Here is a 27,076-nt window from a genome sequence, read left to right on the forward strand (position 1 = left end):
TGGCTGGGAAGAGAAGATGTCCCTGCAGTGAGAGGCAGGAGCCATTGATCTCCTAGTGGTGGGCTTCACAAAAATGGCACTTACACAAGCATAAATTGAAATCTCTGCTCGTCATTGGCAACCCTGCTCCTGCCTCCTGTGACCCCACTCCACCGACGCTGTAATCCCCGGTAAGATGAATTTGGACTATAAGATGGACCCCCATTTTCAGACAAAAAAATTTTTTTCCTATCTTCCTAATTTAAATTTGAGGTGCATCTTTTGGTACGGTGCATCTTATAGTCTGACAAATACGGTACTTTTTATCGTTGCAGTCAATATTAAAAAGAAAAAGTAAAATTATAAAAAGTTTATTTTCTTTTATAACAATATCATATAACAATCAATTTTACAATATTTCCTAAAAGTGATGACCCTTCCTTGAACTCTTTTTCTTTCTTTCTGTAATAGCTAAAGATTCTATGCTGATAAAAGTCCATAATATTTACAATTATGGCATAAAAAAAAATTCTGACTGCCTTTTGACACCACTAGAGGGAGCTCAGGAGCTTACCACACACTGTTTGCAAATTGAAAACAATAATAACAAAGTATACACTAAGCTATTACGCTCCTCCTAGTGGAGGCAAAAGGCAGCCAGGATTTTAGCATTTGAATCTATGTCTATTAGAGGGATTTCCAGGCCTCTTTAAGAAATATAGAGCCTCGATTTCTACTAAAATATATCATGAAATAATTAACCATTTTAGACTTAAAAGTGAATTGATATTGAAAGATGTCAACATTTAGGACACAATAAGTGAATTTTCAGATGTAATACTTGAATAAACAAAGAATTGGCCTTTATTATATCATTGTGGTCTAAAGAAGAATATATTCTGTATAATAAATTAAAAAACACCCTCCTTTAGATGATTAGTCAAAACATGATAATATTAATACAGGGAATTCACAAAGTATTTTACATAACATTTGTACCTTAAAATGTCGCAATATTTAACTTGACCAATATATTGTGTTAAAATTTGAAACTTTCCTTGTCTATTGGCACTTTTGAAAAGTTCCAAGAAAAGAACTTTATGGGCTTAAATGAGAGGGGAAAAGTCACAAACTGGTAAAGAAAAATAAGGCTCCCTTTGTTTTTTGGATCGTTATATCCTGTAAGAGTTTTATAATAGTTGTACGAACAGGGAAGTATCCTTCGGTCCTTATTTGGGAGCTTTATCAATTAGCCAGAGCAAAGAGCATCATTAAGTCTGGAGGACAAAGCACATCCTTACATGCACTGATTTTTAAAGGACACTGTGTAATACTTTATTTGTCCTGCAGGTGCGCTGTAGGGGAATTGAACACTTGATCCTAGGTTCCATCAAAAATTAGAGATGATTACTCAGATTTTTAGCAGTGGGATACTCTTTTATGAGCTTATTACCAGAAGAATAGATGTTCCACTTTTTTAAACTAGTCAACTTTAGGGACAGCTAGCCTTGAACCATTGAGCATGGTCTTTAAAGGACAAAGTTATAAGATATCGTATCATAGTGGTTGAGTTCGATTTTCCCTTTACAAAGTCTCTCCAACTCTTTTGTCCTTAATGTGGTAGGATAAAGCAACAAAGTTTCAATACTTTAAATAGTAGTTCTCTAACTCTCCATGTTAACGATTGTTCAGTCTACTACATGCACAGGAACCTTTAGCCAAACCAAAAGTTCAAATGCAAATGTGTCTCCATGGATCAGAGGATTTGGGATTCAGATGTAGACTTGGTTTTGCTCTTCAGATCTTTATGCACTGACTCTTCATTGAAAGCTTTTTCAAATATGTATGGCATGGACTTCCCAAATCTATTTTTAAAGTCCCGACCGATAAAAACGTAGAGAAAAGGATTGACGCAGCTGTTCATGAACGCGAGGCTGGTGGTTAGAGGAGTCCCAACACGAACTTCTTTACTCAGATAACCATCTTTCCGATAACTTGAATGCAATTCCAGGAATGAGAAAATATGGTAAGGAAGCCAACAAAGAAAGAAGGTGATTATCACAGCCATGATTACTTTGAAGGGCTTGGAAGAGGTGGTCATGTGATTTCTTTGGATCCGAAGGGCAATCACAGAATAACATGTGACAATGATGGAGAAAGGAATAATAAATCCTACGAAAAATCGTAATATGACTGTCGCTTTGTGCCGGGATATACCAATGTCTTTAGTTGCTCCAAGTTCAAAGTTGTTATAGCAAAATATGAAGTCATGATCCTGAAAGGTGTCTCGAAGTAAAAAGTATGGTAAGCTTAATACAAAAGCCAGTAACCAAACAGCCATGACAACAAGTAAAGCCAGTCTTGGAGTTCGGTGGTTTTGGCACCAAACCGGGAAGATAACAGAAGCACAACGGTCAATACTGATGGCGGTAAGCAAGAAGACGCTTGCATACAGATTGATGAAAGCCACCATACTGTTTAACTTGCACATGAAGTTTCCAAAGAGCCAGTTGAAATTGTTCGCCAGGTAGATTATGCTCAAGGGGAGAAATAATGTGAATGCAAAGTCAGCAATTGCCAAATTAAGGAACCAAATAACATTGACAGTTTTCTTCATCTTGAAGATTGTGAACCAGATGACCAGCCCATTCCCAGTGGTCCCCAGTAGAAAAGCCAAAGAGTAGAACACCAAAGCAAAATAATCCACAATATGCAATCCAGGATCTTCATCATAGTAACTGGTGGTACTGACAGGAGTTTCATCCAGTTGTGTAATATCGATGAATGGAAATGCTGTTGTTGTGATGTTCTCCATGACTTCACTGCTGGACAGTTGAACAGTTAAAAAAAAGCTGCAACTGTAAAAATGAAAAATTATTGCAAGTGGTAAAAATTACAATTTGTTTATTCATTTGAATATAATTACAGATTACAGACAGGTGATTTGCTTTGTTCTTCATTTTATCTTTCCAGTATTTATAGAAGAGGAAACGTAGACAATAATGGGGTTGTCCAGCGAAAACAAGTTAACACCTATCTCCAAAATAGGTGATAGCATACTGATCGGTGGGGCTCCGAACATTGGTACTTGCACCGATCATTGGAACGTGAATTTTTATTCTTGATAGGGCACATGCAGTGGCAAGTCAGATGCCCAACAAAGCTGGAGTAAGGCAAGGGACCAGGTCCCACCGCACCCGATGTTCCTTTTGCAGGAAATTCTTTGTCCAGTTGTGAAAATGCTCATCTGGTGAAATGTACTTTGGGTGCGGTAGGACCTGGTCATTTGCCTTACTCAAGCTTAGACACTTATCATCTTGGGTATCTATTATTCTATTGCTTATTTTTTTTGTCACATTGCTCATTTGCACATATGGATGTTTGGGTATCCCTCTAGGTGGCTTGCTTACACAAGTTTTCTATTTGTATATGCCTTACTTCCTAGATGGGTCACTTACTCTTCTATATATGATAATCAGACAATTGTTGTTATTGCTCAATTTGCATATATTTATATATCCCCTTTTTATCACTGGTACATATTAACTATTCATGAATTATTGAGTAAGGCTTCCACTTTAGTTTTGTATTAAAAAGTTACCAGGTTCCCCCTGCTCCTTCTTAACTTACCTGTAATGTTTCATTCTATCATGTGTGCTACTTTTGTCCTGTTGTTTTATGCACTTAATAAAATTATCTTGTTTTATTATATCTTGGCTTGCATTTCTAACATTGCTGTTTATTAGGATAAATGTCAATAAACAAGCCAAGGTCAAAATAGGAAAACACAACTGCTAGACAGGATCAGAAAAAAACAGACCTAAACCAGGAAGGCACAAATCTATAACTGGCAGCTTCCAACAGTAACCTGGAAGCTTAAGTAGGTTTATTAGGATAAATGTTAATAAACAAGCCAAGGTCAAAACAGGAAAACACAAATACTAAACAGGATCAGAAAAAACAGACCTAAGCCAGGAAGGCCCAAAGCTATAACTGGCAGTTTCCAGCAGTAACCTGGAAGCTTAAGTAGGTTTATTAGGATAAATGTCAATAAACAAGCCGAGGTCAAAACAAGAAAGCACAAATACTAAAAAGGATCAGAAAAGACAGACCTAAACCAAGGAGACACAAAACTATAACTGGCAGCTTCCAGCAGTAACCTGGGAGCTTAGGTAGGTTTATTAGGATAAATGTCAATAAACAAGCCGAGGTCAAAACAGGAAAACAGAAATACTAAACAGTATCAGAAAAAACAGACCTAAACCAAGGAGACACAAAAGTATAACTGGCAGCTTCCAGCAGTAACCTGGAAGCTTACGTAGGTTTATTAGGATAAATGTCAATAAACAAGCCGAGGTCAAAACAGGAAAACACAATTACTAAAGTATCAGAAAAAACAGACCTAAACCAAGGAGGCACAAAGCTATAACTGGCAGCTTCCAGAAGTAACCTGGAAGCTTAAGTAAGGTGCGGTGCTTTCCAATTTGCTGAATCAAGGATCTGATAACATCAGCTTGGAGAGCACACACACCAATACTGTCAGACAGGACAGCACCGAAGGTCCCAGCCACCCTAACCTTAGTGGTTGGACAGAGCCTGTGCTAGCCAGAGCTTCTGGTTCTGACATCTCCTCTATCACCAGCGCCGCCCGCAGAATGAATACGGTGGCTCCTAGAGACAAAAGCAGAAGTTGCAGGAGCACGCTCTAGTGGAGATATAAGAGGTGACTTCTACTGAAATATTTTTGCAATCATTCTCTTACCCAACAACAGCATGGAGACATTATCAGATAAGGCGGAAATTGAGGTAATGGTTTTAGTAGAGGTTAAGGCAACATGCTTACATGATAAACCTCAGATAATAAAATGTGATAACAAAATGTTTTTCTTCGTTACATCTCGGCTCTATGAAAACCTACAGATGAACGTGAGATTATGCACTTAAAAAAAGTCATTACAAATTTTACGAGAAATTTCTGGCCAGCATATCGAACTGTAGTACCTAATGCCAGGCGGCTGCTGCCAAGTCCACTAAGATCATGTTATGCATCAAAATATAAAAATCACTAGTCAGGCCAATAATGGAACAGTATGTATAATTCTAGGCTCTGGTCTAAATAAAAAATAAAGCAGAAGTGAAGCACTCAAAAACAATGGAAATTTTTTTTTTTGGAAATAACATATTATATCAAAGAAGTTTCACACGAAAATGCATTAAAAGTCAGAAAAGAAATTTAGCAGACCTTCTTAATATACCAAGGACTACAATCTCGGGGACATTCACTACATCTAAAAGAAAACAAGTATTTACCGTCTTCGTTGACAAGGATTCTTTACTGTAAAAGCAGTGAGACTATATGGATGTTGTGGAGGTTATTTTTAATTTTTAAGAATTGTTTGTTTGTTTTTTTAAGTGACTCAGATGTCTTTGTCAATGCGTTGAACTCGGACAGATACAGTACGTGCTCTCTTTCAGGCTCCTTATGATACAGTGTTGCCCAATTTATCGTGTTACAATGGAGCAGCCACTAGGTGGCAGTGTTTAATGCGCTTTTTTTTCTGACTGAGATCAATATTTATCAAAGTCATAGATGGAAATAAGATGTTGAAAAAAAGATGTTTTTCTGGGTTTGGAGGAAATGTGTCAGTTTCCTTTTTGAGAACCTGTTGTAACGAATCAGCAAATCATTTGTTTTTGCGTTTTATACCAATATTTTCTTCTGACGTTCAGTCACTGCCCTGCAATGTGTTGTAATTAGAGATGAGCGGTGTTCGACTAGAACTGTTCGCCAATCTCAAATTCGAGCTGTTTTGGGCGGTGTTCGAGTTGTTCGAGGAACCCGAACGATTTGCAAAAAATTCGGCTGTTCGAGGTTATGTTCGATAACTGTTCGTGCACCAAAAGCGTGTCCTGCATGTCTGGCGCTATTTAGAGCACCAATCATGCAGGGATTGTCTGCCACTCACTGTAATGCCACAGCCATGGTGGTTGTGGCATTACAGTGATTGCCCAAATCGATGGGAACAGTGCCAACAGTGAAACATGAAAAGCCGGCAATTCAGCAGCGGCATACACCGGTACCCGACAATTTAGAACCGAAAGAATAGAGCTTCACACATAGATTAGATAGATATAAACATGTCAGCCACATATATACGAAGTACAGTGAAAGTGCTGCTTACTGTACTTGTCATTTAGCGTAAAGGATTTATCAAAAAAAATAATAGTGTTTTCATACACCGTCTCTTTAAAAAAGCCGGCCGGCAATTCAGCAGCGGTACCCGACAATTTATAACAGACAGAATAGAGCTTCACACATAGATTAGATAGATAGAAACATGTCAGTCACATATATATGAAGTACAGTGATAGTGTTGGTTACTGTACTTGTCATTTAGTATTAAAATAAAGGATTTATTATTAAAAAAATTGGCGTGGGGTTCCCCTTAATTTTAGGCTCTAGCGGAGGTTAAGCAGACGGCTGGGGCAGATGTTTGAAGCCTGGGAAGGGGCTACTAATATCAGCCCCCAGCTGAATACATAGCCTTTACTAGCTATTAAAATGGGGGACCCCCCAAAAAAAATGACGTGGGGTCCCCCCTAATTTAATAGCTAGCAAAGGCTAGGCAGACAGCTGGGGGCTGATATTAATAGCCCAGGAAGGGAGCCATGAATATTGGCCCCCTCCCAGGCTAGAAACACCAGCCGTCAGCCGCCCCAGAAATGGCGCATTCATAGGATGCGCCAATTCTGGCACTTAGCCTCGCTCTTCCACGCTGCCCTGGTGCGGTGGCAGGGGGTAATAGGGTTGGGGTTGATGTCAGCTTATAATGCCAGCTGACATCAAGCCCAGGTTAGTAATGGAGAGGCGTCTATAAGACACCCCCATTACTAACCCCATAGTCAAAGTTAAAAAAAACACAACACCCAGAATAAAGTCCTTTAATTGAAATAAAGACACAATTCTTTATTGTTCTAAATTAAACCATACTTACCATCACACCCATTCCAGCTGAAGCCAACGATCTCCTGCAATAAAAGAAAAATAATAAACCAACCTCATCCTTACCTTTCCATGGTTCCCACGACAGCTTCAGCTCTGCTACATCGAGATGACTGGCTGGACCGCAGCAGAACGCTGCCATCCAGTCTGTCATCCCGCAGACACTGAGAAGCGCAGGCATGCTTGCGCTCCTCACTGTCTCGCTGTGACGGCATCCAGATGAGCCGAGGTCATGTCCAATGAACTCGGCTCACCTCATGCACGTCACTGACAGCGTGGGAAAATTCTCACGCTGAAGTGCTGAGTGCAGGAGAATTCTCCCACGCTGTCAGTGATGTGCATGAGGTGGGCTCATGTCCAATGAACTCAGCTCACCTCCTGCACGTCACTGACAGCGTGGGAAAATTCTCCTGCAATCAGCGCTTCAGCGTGAGAATTTTCCCACGCTGTCAGTGACGTGCATGAGGTGAGCCGAGTTCATTGGACATGAACTCGGCTCATCTGGATGTCGTCACAGAGAGACGCTGAGCAGCGCAAGCAAGCCTGCGCTTCTCAGTGTCTGCGGGATGACAGGCTGGATGGCAGCGTTCTGCTGCGGTCCAGCCTGTCATCTCGATGTAGCAGAGCTGAAGCTGTCGTGGGAACCATGGAAAGGTAAGGATGAGGTTGCTTTATTATTTTTCTTTTATTGCAGGAGATCGTTGGCTTCAGCTGGAATGGGCGTGATGGTAAGTATGGTTTAATTTAGAACAATAAAGAATTGTGTGTTTATTTCAATTAAAGGACTTTTTACTGGGTGTTGTGTTTTTTTTAAATACTTTACTAGAAATTCATGGTGGTCATGTCTAATATTGGCGTGACCCCATGAATTTCGGGCTTAGGGCCAGCTGATAATGCCAAGCTGGCCCTAACCCCTTTATTACCCAGTGAGCCACCGCATCAGGGCCCTGGATGAGTTGGGTACAGCGCCAGAAGATGGCGCTTCTATGAACGCGCCATTTTCCGGGGTAGCTGCGGACTGCAATTTGCAGCGGGGGTGGCCCAGAAAGCTTGGGCCTCCATGCGCTGCGGATTCCAGCCCCCAGCTGCCTAGTTGTACCTGGCTGGACACAAAAACAGGGCGAAGCCCCACGTCAATTTTCTTTAAATTATTTCATGAAATAATTAAGAAAAAAAGGGCTTCCCTATATTGTTGTGTCCGGCCAGGTACAAATAGGCAGCTGGTGGTTGGGGGCAGCCCGTTCCTGCCTGCTGTACCTGGCTGGACACAAATATAGTGCGAAGCCCCACGTCAATTTTTTTTTAATTATTTCATGAATTTCCTGAAATAATTTAAAAAAATTGAAGTGGGGCTTCGCACTATATTTGTGTCCAGCCAGGTACAGCAGGCAGGAACGGGCTGCCCCCATCCACCAGCTGCCTATTTGTACCTGGCCGGACACAACAATATAGGGAAGCCCTTTTTTTCTTAATTATTTCATGAATTTCATGAAATAATTAAAAAAAATTGAAGTGGGGCTTCGCACTATATTTGTGTCCAGCCAGGTACAGCAGGCAGGAACGGGCTGCCCCCAACCACCAGCTGCCTATTTGTACCTGGCCGGACACAACAATATAGGGAAGGCCTTTTTTTCTTAATTATTTCATGAATTTCATGAAATAATTAAAAAAAAAGTACGTGGGGCTTCGCCCTATTTTTGTGTCCAGCCAGGTACAACTAGGCAGCTGGGGGCTGGAATCTGCAGCGCAGGGAGGCCCAAGCTTTCTGGGCCCCCCCCCGCTACAAATTGCAGTCCGCAGCCACCCCGGAAAATGGCGCGTTCATAGAAGCGCCATCTTCTGGCGCTGTACTCAACTCATCCAGGGCCCTGGTGCGGTGGCTCACTGGGTAATAAAGGGGTTAGGGCCAGCTTGGTATTATCAGCTGGCCCCAAGCCCAAAATTCATGGGGTCACGCCAGTGTTAGACATGACCGCCATGAATTTCTAGTAAAGTATTTAAAAAAAACACAACACCCAGAATAAAGTCCTTTAATTGAAATAAAGACACAATTCTTTATTGTTCTAAATTAAACCATACTTACCATCACACCCATTCCAGCTGAAGCCAACGATCTCCTGCAATAAAAGAAAAATAATAAACCAACCTCATCCTTACCTTTCCATGGTTCCCACGACAGCTTCAGCTCTGCTACATCGAGATGACTGGCTGGACCGCAGCAGAACGCTGCCATCCAGTCTGTCATCCCGCAGACACTGAGAAGCGCAGGCATGCTTGCGCTCCTCACTGTCTCGCTGTGACGGCATCCAGATGAGCCGAGGTCATGTCCAATGAACTCGGCTCACCTCATGCACGTCACTGACAGCGTGGGAAAATTCTCACGCTGAAGTGCTGAGTGCAGGAGAATTCTCCCACGCTGTCAGTGATGTGCATGAGGTGGGCTCATGTCCAATGAACTCAGCTCACCTCCTGCACGTCACTGACAGCGTGGGAAAATTCTCCTGCAATCAGCGCTTCAGCGTGAGAATTTTCCCACGCTGTCAGTGACGTGCATGAGGTGAGCCGAGTTCATTGGACATGAACTCGGCTCATCTGGATGTCGTCACAGAGAGACGCTGAGCAGCGCAAGCAAGCCTGCGCTTCTCAGTGTCTGCGGGATGACAGGCTGGATGGCAGCGTTCTGCTGCGGTCCAGCCTGTCATCTCGATGTAGCAGAGCTGAAGCTGTCGTGGGAACCATGGAAAGGTAAGGATGAGGTTGCTTTATTATTTTTCTTTTATTGCAGGAGATCGTTGGCTTCAGCTGGAATGGGCGTGATGGTAAGTATGGTTTAATTTAGAACAATAAAGGATTGTGTCTTTATTTCAATTAAAGGACTTTATTCTGGGTGTTTGTGTTTTTTTTAACTTTGACTATGGGGTTAGTAATGGGGGTGTCTTATAGACGCCTCTCCATTACTAACCTGGGCTTGATGTCAGCTGGCATTATAAGCTGACATCAACCCCAACCCTATTACCCCCTGCCACCGCACCAGGGCAGCGTGGAAGAGCGAGGCTAAGTGCCAGAATTGGCGCATCCTATGAATGCGCCATTTCTGGGGCGGCTGACGGCTGGTGTTTCTAGCCTGGGAGGGGGCCAATATTCATGGCTCCCTTCCTGGGCTATTAATATCAGCCCACAGCTGTCTGCCTAGCCTTTGCTAGCTATTAAATTAGGGGGACCCCACGTCATTTTTTTGGGGGGGTCCCCCATTTTAATAGCTAGTAAAGGCTATGTATTCAGCTGGGGGCTGATATTAGTAGCCTGGGAAGCTCCGTGGGTATTACCCCCTTCCCAGGCTTCAAACATCTGCCCCAGCCGTCTGCTTAACCTCCGCTAGAGCCTAAAATTAAGGGGAACCCCACGCTAATTTTTTTAATAATAAATCCTTTATTTTAATACTAAATGACAAGTACAGTAACCAACACTATCACTGTACTTCATATATATGTGACTGACATGTTTCTATCTATCTAATCTATGTGTGATGCTCTATCTTTCTGTTCTAAATTGTCGGGTACCGCTGCTGAATTGCCGGCCGGCTTTTTTAAAGAGACAGTGCATGAAAACACTATTATTTTTTTAAATAAATCCTTTACACTAAATGACAAGTACAGTAAGCAACACTATCACTGTACTTATTATATATGTGACTGACATGTTTCTATCTATCTAATCTATGTGTGAAGCTCTATTCTTTCTGTTCTAAATTGTCGGGTACCGATGCTGAATTGCCGGCCGGCTTTTTTAAAGAGACGGTGCATGAAAACACTAATATTTTTTTTAATAAATCCTTTACACTAAATGACAAGTGCAGTAACCAACACTGTCACTGTGCTTCTTATATGTGTGACTGACATGTTTCTATCTATCTAATCTATGTGTGATGCTCTATTCCTTCTTGTCTAAATTGTCGGGTACCGGTGTATGCCGCTGCTGAATTTGCCGGCCGGCTTTTTTAAAGAGAGTGTCTTCTGAGCAGTTTGTCAGCTTTTGGACACCTTTGCAGGTGTTTTCTATGTGTTTCTATGTGTTTTTGTTTGCCTGCCATTGGTTTTAACGGTGTTCGACGGTGTTCTAAGGTGTTCGACGAACAGTTCGACGAACAGTTCCTCGAACATCCCGGTGTTCGACGAACCGAACCCGAACACTACGGGGGTGGCTCAACACTAGTTGTAATATTATTACGCAATGTTGGCTTTGCTCTGCTGCATGAAGCCAGGTACCTATATAAAAATGGATGGTTTATAGCGAATTGTAGCAGTAAATCCAACAACACCCACGGTCAATAGCCACAGTAGCATCTAAGCGGTTAGAAAGAGATAGAGGAAGAAGTGTCACATTCTCCAGAAAATGCAATTGTTGTACATTATAGATAAGATGCTTGGAAAGATATGTAGTAGAGACAATTTGATTTCTTGAATATTTTCAATTTTTTCACCCAAAACATTTAATTTTGTCCAAATCTACTAGAAAGTGCTCTGAAGCCTCCAATAACTCTGAAAAGATGTGTGCAACACTCAGAAGTCTCCTAGGACTGCATCAAGAACTTTTCATGCTTTTTAGCGCAAACTCAGCCTTAGCAATGTCATAGTGACCTTAACCAATGCAGCTAGAAGAAAACATAAGATTGGAGTTGTTGCAAATCGATTTGTTCCATCGGCCGCGACAGCGATCAGTTCTCACAGAAATTAAAAAGGGAGCAGTATCCACAGCTCTTCTTTCGATTATCCTGCTTGGCATGACGTTATAGTTGCAAAACAATACACATGTGACGTGGCGCCGCCATCAGGTGAGAGGTGATACTCCCTCTCCCACTGCAGTGTACAACAGAATAGCATGTGCAAATCGATTTGCTCAAACTCTACACATAAACTTAGAAAATCAATGGCCCAAACAAACATTTTTAATTTTTTACATGAAAATTTTACATTTAAATTATTATTATTATTATTATTGTTGTTGTTGTTATTATTATTTATTGATTAAAATATTTTTTTTTCCTTGAAAATAAAAAGAAATTATTTTAAAAATATACAATTTTTTTTATTTAAAAATACAGTTTGTCGTGACTAGTGTTGAGCCACCCCCGTAGTGTTCGGGTTCGGTTCGGTTCGTCGAACACCGGGATGTTCGAGGAACTGTTCGTCGAACTGTTCGTCGAACACCTTAGAACACCGTCGAACACCGTTAAAACCAATGGCAGGCAAACAAAAACACATAGAAACACATAGAAAACACCTGCAAAGGTGTCCAAAAGCTGACAAACTGCTCAGAAGACACTCTCTTTAAAAAAGCCGGCCGGCAAATTCAGCAGCGGCATACACCGGTACCCGACAATTTAGACAAGAAGGAATAGAGCATCACACATAGATTAGATAGATAGAAACATGTCAGTCACACATATAAGAAGCACAGTGACAGTGTTGGTTACTGCACTTGTCATTTAGTGTAAAGGATTTATTAAAAAAAATATTAGTGTTTTCATGCACCGTCTCTTTAAAAAAGCCGGCCGGCAATTCAGCATCGGTACCCCACAATTTAGAACAGAAAGAATAGAGCTTCACACATAGATTAGATAGATAGAAACATGTCAGTCACATATATAATAAGTACAGTGATAGTGTTGCTTACTGTACTTGTCATTTAGTGTAAAGGATTTATTTAAAAAAATAATAGTGTTTTCATGCACTGTCTCTTTAAAAAAGCCGGCCGGCAATTCAGCAGCGGTACCCGACAATTTAGAACAGAAAGATAGAGCATCACACATAGATTAGATAGATAGAAACATGTCAGTCACATATATATGAAGTACAGTGATAGTGTTGGTTACTGTACTTGTCATTTAGTATTAAAATAAAGGATTTATTATTAAAAAAATTGGCGTGGGGTTCCCCTTAATTTTAGGCTCTAGCGGAGGTTAAGCAGACGGCTGGGGCAGATGTTTGAAGCCTGGGAAGGGGGTAATACCCACGGAGCTTCCCAGGCTACTAATATCAGCCCCCAGCTGAATACATAGCCTTTACTAGCTATTAAAATGGGGGACCCCCCAAAAAAAATGACGTGGGGTCCCCCCTAATTTAATAGCTAGCAAAGGCTAGGCAGACAGCTGGGGGCTGATATTAATAGCCCAGGAAGGGAGCCATGAATATTGGCCCCCTCCCAGGCTAGAAACACCAGCCGTCAGCCGCCCCAGAAATGGCGCATTCATAGGATGCGCCAATTCTGGCACTTAGCCTCGCTCTTCCACGCTGCCCTGGTGCGGTGGCAGGGGGTAATAGGGTTGGGGTTGATGTCAGCTTATAATGCCAGCTGACATCAAGCCCAGGTTAGTAATGGAGAGGCGTCTATAAGACACCTCCATTACTAACCCCATAGTCAAAGTTAAAAAAAACACAAACACCCAGAATAAAGTCCTTTAATTGAAATAAAGACACAATCCTTTATTGTTCTAAATTAAACCATACTTACCGTCACGCCCATTCCAGCTGAAGCCAACGATCTCCTGCAATAAAAGAAAAATAATAAAGCAACCTCATCCTTATCTTTCCATGGTTCCCACGACAGCTTCAGCTCTGCTACATCGAGATGACAGGCTGGACCGCAGCAGAACGCTGCCATCCAGCCTCTCATCCCGCAGACACTGAGAAGCGCAGGCTTGCTTGCGCTGCTCAGCGTCTCTCTGTGACGACATCCAGATGAGCCGAGTTCATGTCCAATGAACTCGGCTCACCTCATGCACGTCACTGACAGCGTGGGAAAATTCTCACGCTGAAGCGGTGAGTGCAGGAGAATTCTCCCACGCTGTCAGTGACGTGCATAAGGTGAGCTCATGTCCAATAAACTCAGCTCACCTCCTGCACGTCACTGACAGCGTGGGAGAATTCTCCTGCACTCAGCGCTTCAGCGTGAGAATTCTCCCACGCTGAAGCGCTGAGTGCAGGAGAATTTTCCCACGCTGTCAGTGACGTGCATAAGGTGAGCTCATGTCCAATGAACTCAGCTCACCTCCTGCACGTCACTGACAGCGTGGGAGAATTCTCCTGCACTCAGCGCTTCAGTGTGAGAATTCTCCCACGCTGAAGCGCTGAGTGCAGGAGAATTTTCCCACGCTGTCAGTGACGTGCATGAGGTGAGCCGAGTTCATTGGACATTAACTCGGCTCATCTGGATGCCCTCACAGAGAGACACTGTGGAGCGCAAGCAAGCCTGCGCTTCTCAGTGTCTGCGGGATGACAGGCTGGATGGCAGCGTTCTGCTGCGGTCCAGCCTGTCATCTCGATGTAGCAGAGCTGAAGCTGTCATGGGAACCATGGAAAGGTAAGGATGATGTTGCTTTATTATTTTTCTTTTATTTCAGGAGATCGTTGGCTTCAGCTGGAATGGGCGTGATGGTAAGTATGGTTTAATTTAGAACAATAAAGAATTGTGTGTTTATTTCAATTAAAGGACTTTTTACTGGGTGTTGTGTTTTTTTTAAATACTTTACTAGAAATTCATGGTGGTCATGTCTAATATTGGCGTGACCCCATGAATTTCGGGCTTAGGGCCAGCTGATAATGCCAAGCTGGCCCTAACCCCTTTATTACCCAGTGAGCCACCGCATCAGGGCCCTGGATGAGTTGGGTACAGCGCCAGAAGATGGCGCTTCTATGAACGCGCCATTTTCCGGGGTAGCTGCGGACTGCAATTTGCAGCGGGGGTGGCCCAGAAAGCTTGGGCCTCCATGCGCTGCGGATTCCAGCCCCCAGCTGCCTAGTTGTACCTGGCTGGACACAAAAACAGGGCGAAGCCCCACGTCAATTTTCTTTAAATTATTTCATGAAATAATTAAGAAAAAAAGGGCTTCCCTATATTGTTGTGTCCGGCCAGGTACAAATAGGCAGCTGGTGGTTGGGGGCAGCCCGTTCCTGCCTGCTGTACCTGGCTGGACACAAATATAGTGCGAAGCCCCACGTCAATTTTTTTTAAATTATTTCATGAATTTCCTGAAATAATTTAAAAAAATTGAAGTGGGGCTTCGCACTATATTTGTGTCCAGCCAGGTACAGCAGGCAGGAACGGGCTGCCCCCATCCACCAGCTGCCTATTTGTACCTGGCCGGACACAACAATATAGGGAAGCCCTTTTTTTCTTAATTATTTCATGAATTTCATGAATTAATTAAAAAAAATTGAAGTGGGGCTTCGCACTATATTTGTGTCCAGCCAGGTACAGCAGGCAGGAACGGGCTGCCCCCAACCACCAGCTGCCTATTTGTACCTGGCCGGACACAACAATATAGGGAAGGCCTTTTTTTCTTAATTATTTCATGAATTTCATGAAATAATTAAAAAAAAAGTACGTGGGGCTTCGCCCTATTTTTGTGTCCAGCCAGGTACAACTAGGCAGCTGGGGGCTGGAATCTGCAGCGCAGGGAGGCCCAAGCTTTCTGGGGCCCCCCCCGCTACAAATTGCAGTCCGCAGCCACCCCGGAAAATGGCGCGTTCATAGAAGCGCCATCTTCTGGCGCTGTACTCAACTCATCCAGGGCCCTGGTGCGGTGGCTCACTGGGTAATAAAGGGGTTAGGGCCAGCTTGGTATTATCAGCTGGCCCCAAGCCCAAAATTCATGGGGTCACGCCAGTGTTAGACATGACCGCCATGAATTTCTAGTAAAGTATTTAAAAAAAACACAACACCCAGAATAAAGTCCTTTAATTGAAATAAAGACACAATTCTTTATTGTTCTAAATTAAACCATACTTACCATCACACCCATTCCAGCTGAAGCCAACGATCTCCTGCAATAAAAGAAAAATAATAAACCAACCTCATCCTTACCTTTCCATGGTTCCCACGACAGCTTCAGCTCTGCTACATCGAGATGACTGGCTGGACCGCAGCAGAACGCTGCCATCCAGTCTGTCATCCCGCAGACACTGAGAAGCGCAGGCATGCTTGCGCTCCTCACTGTCTCGCTGTGACGGCATCCAGATGAGCCGAGGTCATGTCCAATGAACTCGGCTCACCTCATGCACGTCACTGACAGCGTGGGAAAATTCTCACGCTGAAGTGCTGAGTGCAGGAGAATTCTCCCACGCTGTCAGTGATGTGAATGAGGTGGGCTCATGTCCAATGAACTCAGCTCACCTCCTGCACGTCACTGACAGCGTGGGAAAATTCTCCTGCAATCAGCGCTTCAGCGTGAGAATTTTCCCACGCTGTCAGTGACGTGCATGAGGTGAGCCGAGTTCATTGGACATGAACTCGGCTCATCTGGATGTCGTCACAGAGAGACGCTGAGCAGCGCAAGCAAGCCTGCGCTTCTCAGTGTCTGCGGGATGACAGGCTGGATGGCAGCGTTCTGCTGCGGTCCAGCCTGTCATCTCGATGTAGCAGAGCTGAAGCTGTCGTGGGAACCATGGAAAGGTAAGGATGAGGTTGCTTTATTATTTTTCTTTTATTGCAGGAGATCGTTGGCTTCAGCTGGAATGGGCGTGATGGTAAGTATGGTTTAATTTAGAACAATAAAGGATTGTGTCTTTATTTCAATTAAAGGACTTTATTCTGGGTGTTTGTGTTTTTTTTAACTTTGACTATGGGGTTAGTAATGGGGGTGTCTTATAGACGCCTCTCCATTACTAACCTGGGCTTGATGTCAGCTGGCATTATAAGCTGACATCAACCCCAACCCTATTACCCCCTGCCACCGCACCAGGGCAGCGTGGAAGAGCAAGGCTAAGTGCCAGAATTGGCGCATCCTATGAATGCGCCATTTCTGGGGCGGCTGACGGCTGGTGTTTCTAGCCTGGGAGGGGGCCAATATTCATGGCTCCCTTCCTGGGCTATTAATATCAGCCCCCAGCTGTCTGCCTAGCCTTTGCTAGCTATTAAATTAGGGGGGACCCCACGTCATTTTTTTGGGGGGGTCCCCCATTTTAATAGCTAGTAAAGGCTATGTATTCAGCTGGGGGCTGATATTAGTAGCCTGGGAAGCTCCGTGGGTATTACCCCCTTCCCAGGCTTCAAACATCTGCCCCAGCCGTCTGCTTAACCTCCGCTAGAGCCTAAAATTAAGGGGAACCCCACGCTAATTTTTTTAATAATAAATCCTTTATTTTAATACTAAATGACAAGTACAGTAACCAACACTATCACTGTACTTCATATATATGTGACTGACATGTTTCTATCTATCTAATCTATGTGTGATGCTCTATCTTTCTGTTCTAAATTGTCGGGTACCGCTGCTGAATTGCCGGCCGGCTTTTTTAAAGAGACAGTGCATGAAAACACTATTATTTTTTTAAATAAATCCTTTACACTAAATGACAAGTACAGTAAGCAACACTATCACTGTACTTATTATATATGTGACTGACATGTTTCTATCTATCTAATCTATGTGTGAAGCTCTATTCTTTCTGTTCTAAATTGTCGGGTACCGATGCTGAATTGCCGGCCGGCTTTTTTAAAGAGACGGTGCATGAAAACACTAATATTTTTTTTAATAAATCCTTTACACTAAATGACAAGTGCAGTAACCAACACTGTCACTGTGCTTCATATATGTGTGACTGACATGTTTCTATCTATCTAATCTATGTGTGATGCTCTATTCCTTCTTGTCTAAATTGTCGGGTACCGGTGTATGCCGCTGCTGAATTTGCCGGCCGGCTTTTTTAAAGAGAGTGTCTTCTGAGCAGTTTGTCAGCTTTTGGACACCTTTGCAGGTGTTTTCTATGTGTTTCTATGTGTTTTTGTTTGCCTGCCATTGGTTTTAACGGTGTTCGACGGTGTTCTAAGGTGTTCGACGAACAGTTCGACGAACAGTTCCTCGAACATCCCGGTGTTCGACGAACCGAACCGAACCCGAACACTACGGGGGTGGCTCAACACTAGTTGTAATATTATTACGCAATGTTGGCTTTGCTCTGCTGCATGAAGCCAGGTACCTATATAAAAATGGATGGTTTATAGCGAATTGTAGCAGTAAATCCAACAACACCCGCGGTCAATAGCCACAGTAGCATCTAAGCGGTTAGAAAGAGATAGAGGAAGAAGTGTCACATTCTCCAGAAAATGCAATTGTTGTACATTATAGATAAGATGCTTGGAAAGATATGTAGTAGAGACAATTTGATTTCTTGAATATTTTCAATTTTTTCACCCAAAACATTTAATTTTGTCCAAATCTACTAGAAAGTGCTCTGAAGCCTCCAATAACTCTGAAAAGATGTGTGCAACACTCAGAAGTCTCCTAGGACTGCATCAAGAACTTTTCATGCTTTTTAGCGCAAACTCAGCCTTAGCAATGTCATAGTGACCTTAACCAATGCAGCTAGAAGAAAACATAAGATTGGAGTTGTTGCAAATCGATTTGTTCCATCGGCCGCGACAGCGATCAGTTCTCACAGAAATTAAAAAGGGAGCAGTATCCACAGCTCTTCTTTCGATTATCCTGCTTGGCATGACGTTATAGTTGCAAAACAATACACATGTGACGTGGCGCCGCCATCAGGTGAGAGGTGATACTCCCTCTCCCACTGCAGTGTACAACAGAATAGCATGTGCAAATCGATTTGCTCAAACTCTACACATAAACTTAGAAAATCAATGGCCCAAACAAACATTTTTAATTTTTTACATGAAAATTTTACATTTAAATTATTATTATTATTATTATTGTTGTTGTTGTTATTATTATTTATTGATTAAAATATTTTTTTTTCCTTGAAAATAAAAAGAAATTATTTTAAAAATATACAATTTTTTTTATTTAAAAATACAGTTTGTCGTGACTAGTGTTGAGCCACCCCCGTAGTGTTCGGGTTCGGTTCGGTTCGTCGAACACCGGGATGTTCGAGGAACTGTTCGTCGAACTGTTCGTCGAACACCTTAGAACACCGTCGAACACCGTTAAAACCAATGGCAGGCAAACAAAAACAAATAGAAACACATAGAAAACACCTGCAAAGGTGTCCAAAAGCTGACAAACTGCTCAGAAGACACTCTCTTTAAAAAAGCCGGCCGGCAAATTCAGCAGCGGCATACACCGGTACCCGACAATTTAGACAGGAAGGAATAGAGCATCACACATAGATTAGATAGATAGAAACATGTCAGTCATACATATAAGAAGCACAGTGACAGTGTTGGTTACTGCACTTGTCATTTAGTGTAAAGGATTTATTAAAAAAAATATTAGTGTTTTCATGCACCGTCTCTTTAAAAAAGCCGGCCGGCAATTCAGCATCGGTACCCCACAATTTAGAACAGAAAGAATAGAGCTTCACACATAGATTAGATAGATAGAAACATGTCAGTCACATATATAATAAGTACAGTGATAGTGTTGCTTACTGTACTTGTCATTTAGTGTAAAGGATTTATTTAAAAAAATAATAGTGTTTTCATGCACTGTCTCTTTAAAAAAGCCGGCCGGCAATTCAGCAGCGGTACCCGACAATTTAGAACAGAAAGATAGAGCATCACACATAGATTAGATAGATAGAAACATGTCAGTCACATATATATGAAGTACAGTGATAGTGTTGGTTACTGTACTTGTCATTTAGTATTAAAATAAAGGATTTATTATTAAAAAAATTGGCGTGGGGTTCCCCTTAATTTTAGGCTCTAGCGGAGGTTAAGCAGACGGCTGGGGCAGATGTTTGAAGCCTGGGAAGGGGGTAATACCCACGGAGCTTCCCAGGCTACTAATATCAGCCCCCAGCTGAATACATAGCCTTTACTAGCTATTAAAATGGGGGACCCCCCAAAAAAAATGACGTGGGGTCCCCCCTAATTTAATAGCTAGCAAAGGCTAGGCAGACAGCTGGGGGCTGATATTAATAGCCCAGGAAGGGAGCCATGAATATTGGCCCCCTCCCAGGCTAGAAACACCAGCCGTCAGCCGCCCCAGAAATGGCGCATTCATAGGATGCGCCAATTCTGGCACTTAGCCTCGCTCTTCCACGCTGCCCTGGTGCGGTGGCAGGGGGTAATAGGGTTGGGGTTGATGTCAGCTTATAATGCCAGCTGACATCAAGCCCAGGTTAGTAATGGAGAGGCGTCTATAAGACACCCCCATTACTAACCCCATAGTCAAAGTTAAAAAAAACACAAACACCCAGAATAAAGTCCTTTAATTGAAATAAAGACACAATCCTTTATTGTTCTAAATTAAACCATACTTACCATCACGCCCATTCCAGCTGAAGCCAACGATCTCCTGCAATAAAAGAAAAATAATAAAGCAACCTCATCCTTACCTTTCCATGGTTCCCACGACAGCTTCAGCTCTGCTACATCGAGATGACAGGCTGGACCGCAGCAGAACGCTGCCATCCAGCCTGTCATCCCGCAGACACTGAGAAGCGCAGGCTTGCTTGCGCTGCTCAGCGTCTCTCTGTGACGACATCCAGATGAGCCGAGTTCATGTCCAATGAACTCGGCTCACCTCATGCACGTCACTGACAGCGTGGGAAAATTCTCACGCTGAAGCGCTGATTGCAGGAGAATTTTCCCACGCTGTCAGTGACGTGCAGGAGGTGAGCTGAGTTCATTGGACATGAGCCCACCTCATGCACATCACTGACAGCGTGGGAGAATTCTCCTGCACTCAGCACTTCAGCGTGAGAATTTTCCCACGCTGTCAGTGACGTGCATGAGGTGAGCCGAGTTCATTGGACATGACCTCGGCTCATCTGGATGCCGTCACAGCGAGACAGTGAGGAGCGCAAGCATGCCTGCGCTTCTCAGTGTCTGCGGGATGACAGACTGGATGGCAGCGTTCTGCTGCGGTCCAGCCAGTCATCTCGATGTAGCAGAGCTGAAGCTGTCGTGGGAACCATGGAAAGGTAAGGATGAGGTTGGTTTATTATTTTTCTTTTATTGCAGGAGATCGTTGGCTTCAGCTGGAATGGGTGTGATGGTAAGTATGGTTTAATTTAGAACAATAAAGAATTGTGTCTTTATTTCAATTAAAGGACTTTATTCTGGGTGTTGTGTTTTTTTTAAATACTTTACTAGAAATTCATGGCGGTCATGTCTAATACTGGCGTGACCCCATGAATTTTGGGCTTGGGGCCAGCTGATAATACCAAGCTGGCCCTAACCCCTTTATTACCCAGTGAGCCACCGCACCAGGGCCCTGGATGAGTTGGGTACAGCGCCAGAAGATGGCGCTTCTATGAACGCGCCATTTTCCGGGGTGGCTGCGGACTGCAATTTGTAGCGGGGGGGGGCCCAGAAAGCTTGGGCCTCCCTGCGCTGCAGATTCCAGCCCCCAGCTGCCTAGTTGTACCTGGCTGGACACAAAAATAGGGCGAAGCCCCACGTACTTTTTTTTTAATTATTTCATGAAATTCATGAAATAATTAAGAAAAAAAGGCCTTCCCTATATTGTTGTGTCCGGCCAGGTACAAATAGGCAGCTGGTGGTTGGGGGCAGCCCGTTCCTGCCTGCTGTACCTGGCTGGACACAAATATAGTGCGAAGCCCCACTTCAATTTTTTTTAATTATTTCATGAAATTCATGAAATAATTAAGAAAAAAAGGGCTTCCCTATATTGTTGTGTCCGGCCAGGTACAAATAGGCAGCTGGTGGATGGGGGCAGCCCGTTCCTGCCTGCTGTACCTGGCTGGACCCAAATATAGTGCGAAGCCCCACTTCAATTTTTTTAAATTATTTCAGGAAATTCATGAAATAATTTAAAAAAAATTGACGTGGGGCTTCGCACTATATTTGTGTCCAGCCAGGTACAGCAGGCAGGAACGGGCTGCCCCCAACCACCAGCTGCCTATTTGTACCTGGCCGGACACAACAATATAGGGAAGCCCTTTTTTTCTTAATTATTTCATGAAATAATTTAAAGAAAATTGACGTGGGGCTTCGCCCTGTTTTTGTGTCCAGCCAGGTACAACTAGGCAGCTGGGGGCTGGAATCCGCAGCGCAGGGAGGCCCAAGCTTTCTGGGCCACCCCCGCTGCAAATTGCAGTCCGCAGCTACCCCGGAAAATGGCGCGTTCATAGAAGCGCCATCTTCTGGCGCTGTACCCAACTCATCCAGGGCCCTGATGCGGTGGCTCACTGGGTAATAAAGGGGTTAGGGCCAGCTTGGCATTATCAGCTGGCCCTAAGCCCAAAATTCATGGGGTCACGCCAATATTAGACATGACCACCATGAATTTCTAGTAAAGTATTTAAAAAAAACACAACACCCAGTAAAAAGTCCTTTAATTGAAATAAACACACAATTCTTTATTGTTCTAAATTAAACCATACTTACCATCACGCCCATTCCAGCTGAAGCCAACGATCTCCTGAAATAAAAGAAAAATAATAAAGCAACATCATCCTTACCTTTCCATGGTTCCCATGACAGCTTCAGCTCTGCTACATCGAGATGACAGGCTGGACCGCAGCAGAACGCTGCCATCCAGCCTGTCATCCCGCAGACACTGAGAAGCGCAGGCTTGCTTGCGCTCCACAGTGTCTCTCTGTGAGGGCATCCAGATGAGCCGAGTTAATGTCCAATGAACTCGGCTCACCTCATGCACGTCACTGACAGCGTGGGAAAATTCTCCTGCACTCAGCGCTTCAGCGTGGGAGAATTCTCACACTGAAGCGCTGAGTGCAGGAGAATTCTCCCACGCTGTCAGTGACGTGCAGGAGGTGAGCTGAGTTCATTGGACATGAGCTCACCTTATGCACGTCACTGACAGCGTGGGAAAATTCTCCTGCACTCAGCGCTTCAGCGTGGGAGAATTCTCACGCTGAAGCGCTGAGTGCAGGAGAATTCTCCCACGCTGTCAGTGACGTGCAGGAGGTGAGCTGAGTTCATTGGACATGAGCTCACCTTATGCACGTCACTGACAGCGTGGGAGAATTCTCCTGCACTCACCGCTTCAGCGTGAGAATTTTCCCACGCTGTCAGTGACATGCATGAGGTGAGCCGAGTTCATTGGACATGAACTCGGCTCATCTGGATGTCGTCACAGAGAGACGCTGAGCAGCGCAAGCAAGCCTGCGCTTCTCAGTGTCTGCGGGATGAGAGGCTGGATGACAGCGTTTTGCTGCAGTCCAGCCTGTCATCTCGATGTACCAGAGCTGAAGCTGTCGTGGGAACCATGGAAAGGTAAGGATGAGGTTGCTTTATTATTTTTCTTTTATTGCAGGAGATCGTTGGCTTCAGCTGGAATGGGCGTGACGGTAATTATGGTTTAATTTAGAACAATAAAGGATTGTGTCTTTATTTCAATTAAAGGACTTTATTCTGGGTGTTTGTGTTTTTTTTAACTTTGACTATGGGGTTAGTAATGGGGGTGTCTTATAGACGCCTCTCCATTACTAACCTGGGCTTGATGTCAGCTGGCATTATAAGCTGACATCAACCCCAACCCTATTACCCCCTGCCACCGCACCAGGGCAGCGTGGAAGAGCGAGGCTAAGTGCCAGAATTGGCGCATCCTATGAATGCGCCATTTCTGGGGCGGCTGACGGCTGGTGTTTCTAGCCTGGGAGGGGGCCAATATTCATGGCTCCCTTCCTGGGCTATTAATATCAGCCCCCAGCTGTCTGCCTAGCCTTTGCTAGCTATTAAATTAGGGGGGACCCCACGTCATTTTTTTTGGGGGGTCCCCCATTTTAATAGCTAGTAAAGGCTATGTATTCAGCTGGGGGCTGATATTAGTAGCCTGGGAAGCTCCGTGGGTATTACCCCCTTCCCAGGCTTCAAACATCTGCCCCAGCCGTCTGCTTAACCTCCGCTAGAGACTAAAATTAAGGGGAACCCCACGCCAATTTTTTTAATAATAAATCCTTTATTTTAATACTAAATGACAAGTACAGTAACCAACACTATCACTGTACTTCATATATATGTGACTGACATGTTTCTATCTATCTAATCTATGTGTGAATCTCTATTCTGTCTGTTATAAATTGTCGGGTACAGATGCTGAATTGCCGGCCGGCTTTTTTAAAGAGACGGTGCATGAAAACACTATTATTTTTTTTGATAAATCCTTTACGCTAAATGACAAGTACAGTAAGCAGCACTTTCACTGTACTTCGTATATATGTGGCTGACATGTTTATATCTATCTAATCTATGTGTGAAGCTCTATTCTTTCGGTTCTAAATTGTCGGGTACCGGTGTATGCCGCTGCTGAATTGCCGGCTTTTCATGTTTCACTGTTGGCACTGTTCCCATCGATTTGGGCAATCACTGTAATGCCACAACCACCATGGCTGTGGCATTACAGTGAGTGGCAGACAATCCCTGCATGATTGGTGCTCTAAATAGCGCCAGACATGCAGGACACGCTTTTGGTGCACGAACAGTTATCGAACATAACCTCGAACAGCCGAATTTTTTGCAAATCGTTCGGGTTCGTCGAACAACTCGAACACCGCCCAAAACAGCTCGAATTTGAGATTGACGAACAGTTCTAGTCAAACACCGCTCATCTCTAGTCGTGACAGCTATGGTCTGCGTCTTTTTTAGCAGATATGCTTAATGGACTACAGATTTAAAGGGCAGGTGGGATCAAATGATAAATAAAAAAATACAGCCTTAAGGCTTATTCACACTTCAATATTTGGTCAGTATTTTGCAATAGTGTTTGAAAGCCAAAACCAGAAGTGGAACTTACAGAAAAACTGTAATTAAAAGATTAACACTTGTTCTGTGCTTTGGAGACAGTCTCCTTTTTGGCAAACAATCCTGATGTTGGTATAAGTGCAATGCACTACAAGAGTTGGGTACCGACCCGGTTGAGTGCACCTTGTCGCTGTGGGATGGCTTTTATGTTGTTAACCTTATGTTATTTACATGTATAATTACAAGGTACAGTATTTGCTCATTTTGCTTTTATCTTAGGTTCTGTATATTGAATGGCCATCGAGTGAATATACACCTATGCATTGCACATCAACATATGCTCTGGCTCACTTTTTTAGGTTTTGGTTTAGTTTTTTGTACTTTGTACATACAGGGCTCTCCCTTGTTGATCTTTCCAGGGGCAGGTGTCTGTAAAGTCAGAACCCGGTCCTTCTCTGCTGTTATCTATTTCTATGTCTGCTGACACATAGTGAGGTGAACTGTAAGAGTTAATTACCTTTTAGATTTGGGTACACCGTGTCGTGGTGGGATGGCTTTCACTTCCTTTTTTAAATCAAACCCTCGTTAGCTAAGTACCCTATGTTATGTACATGTCCTATTACTATTTATTTCTTACTACAGGGTTTTTGATCATTTTGTTCTTTTTTTAGGTTCCATATAAATACTGATCAAAAATACTGATGTGGGAATAAAGCTTTAGACTGATGACAGGAGGAGTGTGACCTCTTCAAGATGTACGCTAAAGACTGTACTTATAAAACTCACTTAAAGTTGGATTAAAACCAATAAATAGAGAGAACATAGATGATACATAGATGATAGATATATGATAGATAGATAATAGATAGATATATAGATATTGATAATAGATAGATAAATAGATAATAGATACATAATAGATAGATATATGATCATCGCAAATTGCTACTTACCATAAAGCCTTAAAGTGTTTCCTTACAAGCAAAAAAGTTCTACAACTTTCTAAAACTTTGTGATTCAATTCCTCCTCATTTTCAGGATCTATGTCTGCTGTCAATAAATGAAAACCCTCCTTTACACCCAGAGGCTGTGACCCCTGCACACTGCAGCTAATCCTGCTCTCAGCCGAGCAGTAGATGTCATTGTGTCCAGTGTAGACAGCGCCCTGTGCGATAATCAATAGCAGCTGCACAGAAGTATGTGTACAATGTATCCAAGTATGGAATCCAGGCTGTCTGTCTCACATTGCCCAGACCGGATACAAGTGTAGCTACAAGGTGTGTGGAGTTGAAACATAAAGTTTTAAAACTTTTACCCCCATTATGCTTCATTACCAAACTAGAAAACCTCTTTACATTGGTCACAAATAATAAATTGCAAAGGAGAAACCTGGGTTTGTCATCTGGCAGAATTCATTATCACAGCACTACGTGTTCTCTGTTACCTGCTACGTTGTTATTTGTAAACAGTTTAGTGACAAATTCCGCTCTGTTACATCCATCATTAACACTAAACCTGCTCCGTGATCACAGGTCACAATATCATCCTCTGTGCTGCTGGTAAGGCTATGTGCCCACGTTGCATTTATGAAGCAGAAAATTTCTGTTGCATAAATGCAAGTCCTCTCCCGGAAAAACGCATGCGGAATTCCGCACGCGTTTATCGCGCATTTTTCGCGCGTTTATCACGCGTTTTCCACATGCGGAATTGCCTTGCGTTTTTTATGCATTGAACAAAGGCAATTCTGCTTGCGGAAACGCAAAATTAAATGACATGCTGCGGATTTTTGAACGCAGCATAAACGCTGCGGAAAAATCCGCAGCATGTGCATAGAACTTGCGGAATCCCATTGGGGACCATGGGGTGCGTGTTACCAAGCGTTTTTCAAGCGTTTACGCTGCAGAAATTCCGCATCAAAAACGCTTGAAAAATGCTACGTGGGCACACAGCCTGAGGCTGTAATAACTGTACATTATAAAGCAGAATATTATACCCCTGGGTCGTATTCTCGCCCGCTCCGCAGACACTACTCATCCCCTGCATGATACATGGTTTACACTTTGGTTACTTACTTGATTGTCTCCAGGATCGGCTTCTTGCTTTTACTTTTGAGGTTCTTCACTATCTAAAAATATTCTCCAGATAGGTGTGAAATTTATAGGAGTTCGGCTGTGACATCAGTTGTTACATCAGATCCAGAGTCAGCGAAAAACTTACTGTCAAGAGGAAATCCTTTTTTCCCTTAACCCTTTAAGCGCTAAGCCAGTGTTAGCACTAAGGATCTTTTTTCCTTTGTTTCTGCTTGATATTAGCAATCATAGTGTTATTTTTTTAATATCTACTTACCTGGGGTGTTTTTTTTTTGCTTGTTCCTTTGTTTATTTTAAAGAGATGAACTGTAAATATTTTAGAAATTATTTGGGGGTACATGTAAGGTACCGTTTTCGTTACATTCATTTTTCAGAA

The 27,076-nt window shown here is 43.1% G+C and overlaps 1 protein-coding gene across 3 annotated transcripts; it reads right to left on the reverse strand.

Annotated features, from left to right (window-relative positions):
• Nucleotides 1–5: 5 nt before the first annotated feature.
• On the reverse strand, nucleotides 6–26,813 carry LOC141173039 (chemerin-like receptor 1). Of its 3 annotated transcripts, XM_073657670.1 has the most exons (3): nucleotides 26,683–26,724; nucleotides 4,557–4,650; nucleotides 6–2,837 (listed from the first exon to the last, which is right to left on the reverse strand). In XM_073657670.1, the coding sequence occupies exons 2-3, from the start codon at nucleotides 4,604–4,606 to the stop codon at nucleotides 1,736–1,738; spliced, it is 1,152 nt and encodes a 383-aa protein (XP_073513771.1). In that variant the 5' UTR covers nucleotides 4,607–4,650; nucleotides 26,683–26,724; the 3' UTR covers nucleotides 6–1,735. The 3 variants fall into 3 exon arrangements, with proteins under 3 accessions (XP_073513771.1, XP_073513773.1, XP_073513772.1); XM_073657672.1 differs by lacking the exons at nucleotides 4,557–4,650; nucleotides 26,683–26,724 and adding an exon at nucleotides 25,564–25,782; XM_073657671.1 differs by lacking the exon at nucleotides 4,557–4,650 and having other exon boundaries at nucleotides 7–2,837; nucleotides 26,683–26,813.
• Nucleotides 26,814–27,076: the final 263 nt, after the last annotated feature.

The sequence above is a fragment of the Phyllobates terribilis genome, unplaced genomic scaffold (assembly GCF_046119375.1).
Source record: "Phyllobates terribilis strain yellow unplaced genomic scaffold, ASM4611937v1 Scaffold_12__6_contigs__length_324123572, whole genome shotgun sequence".
NCBI lineage: Eukaryota > Metazoa > Chordata > Amphibia > Anura > Dendrobatidae > Phyllobates > Phyllobates terribilis.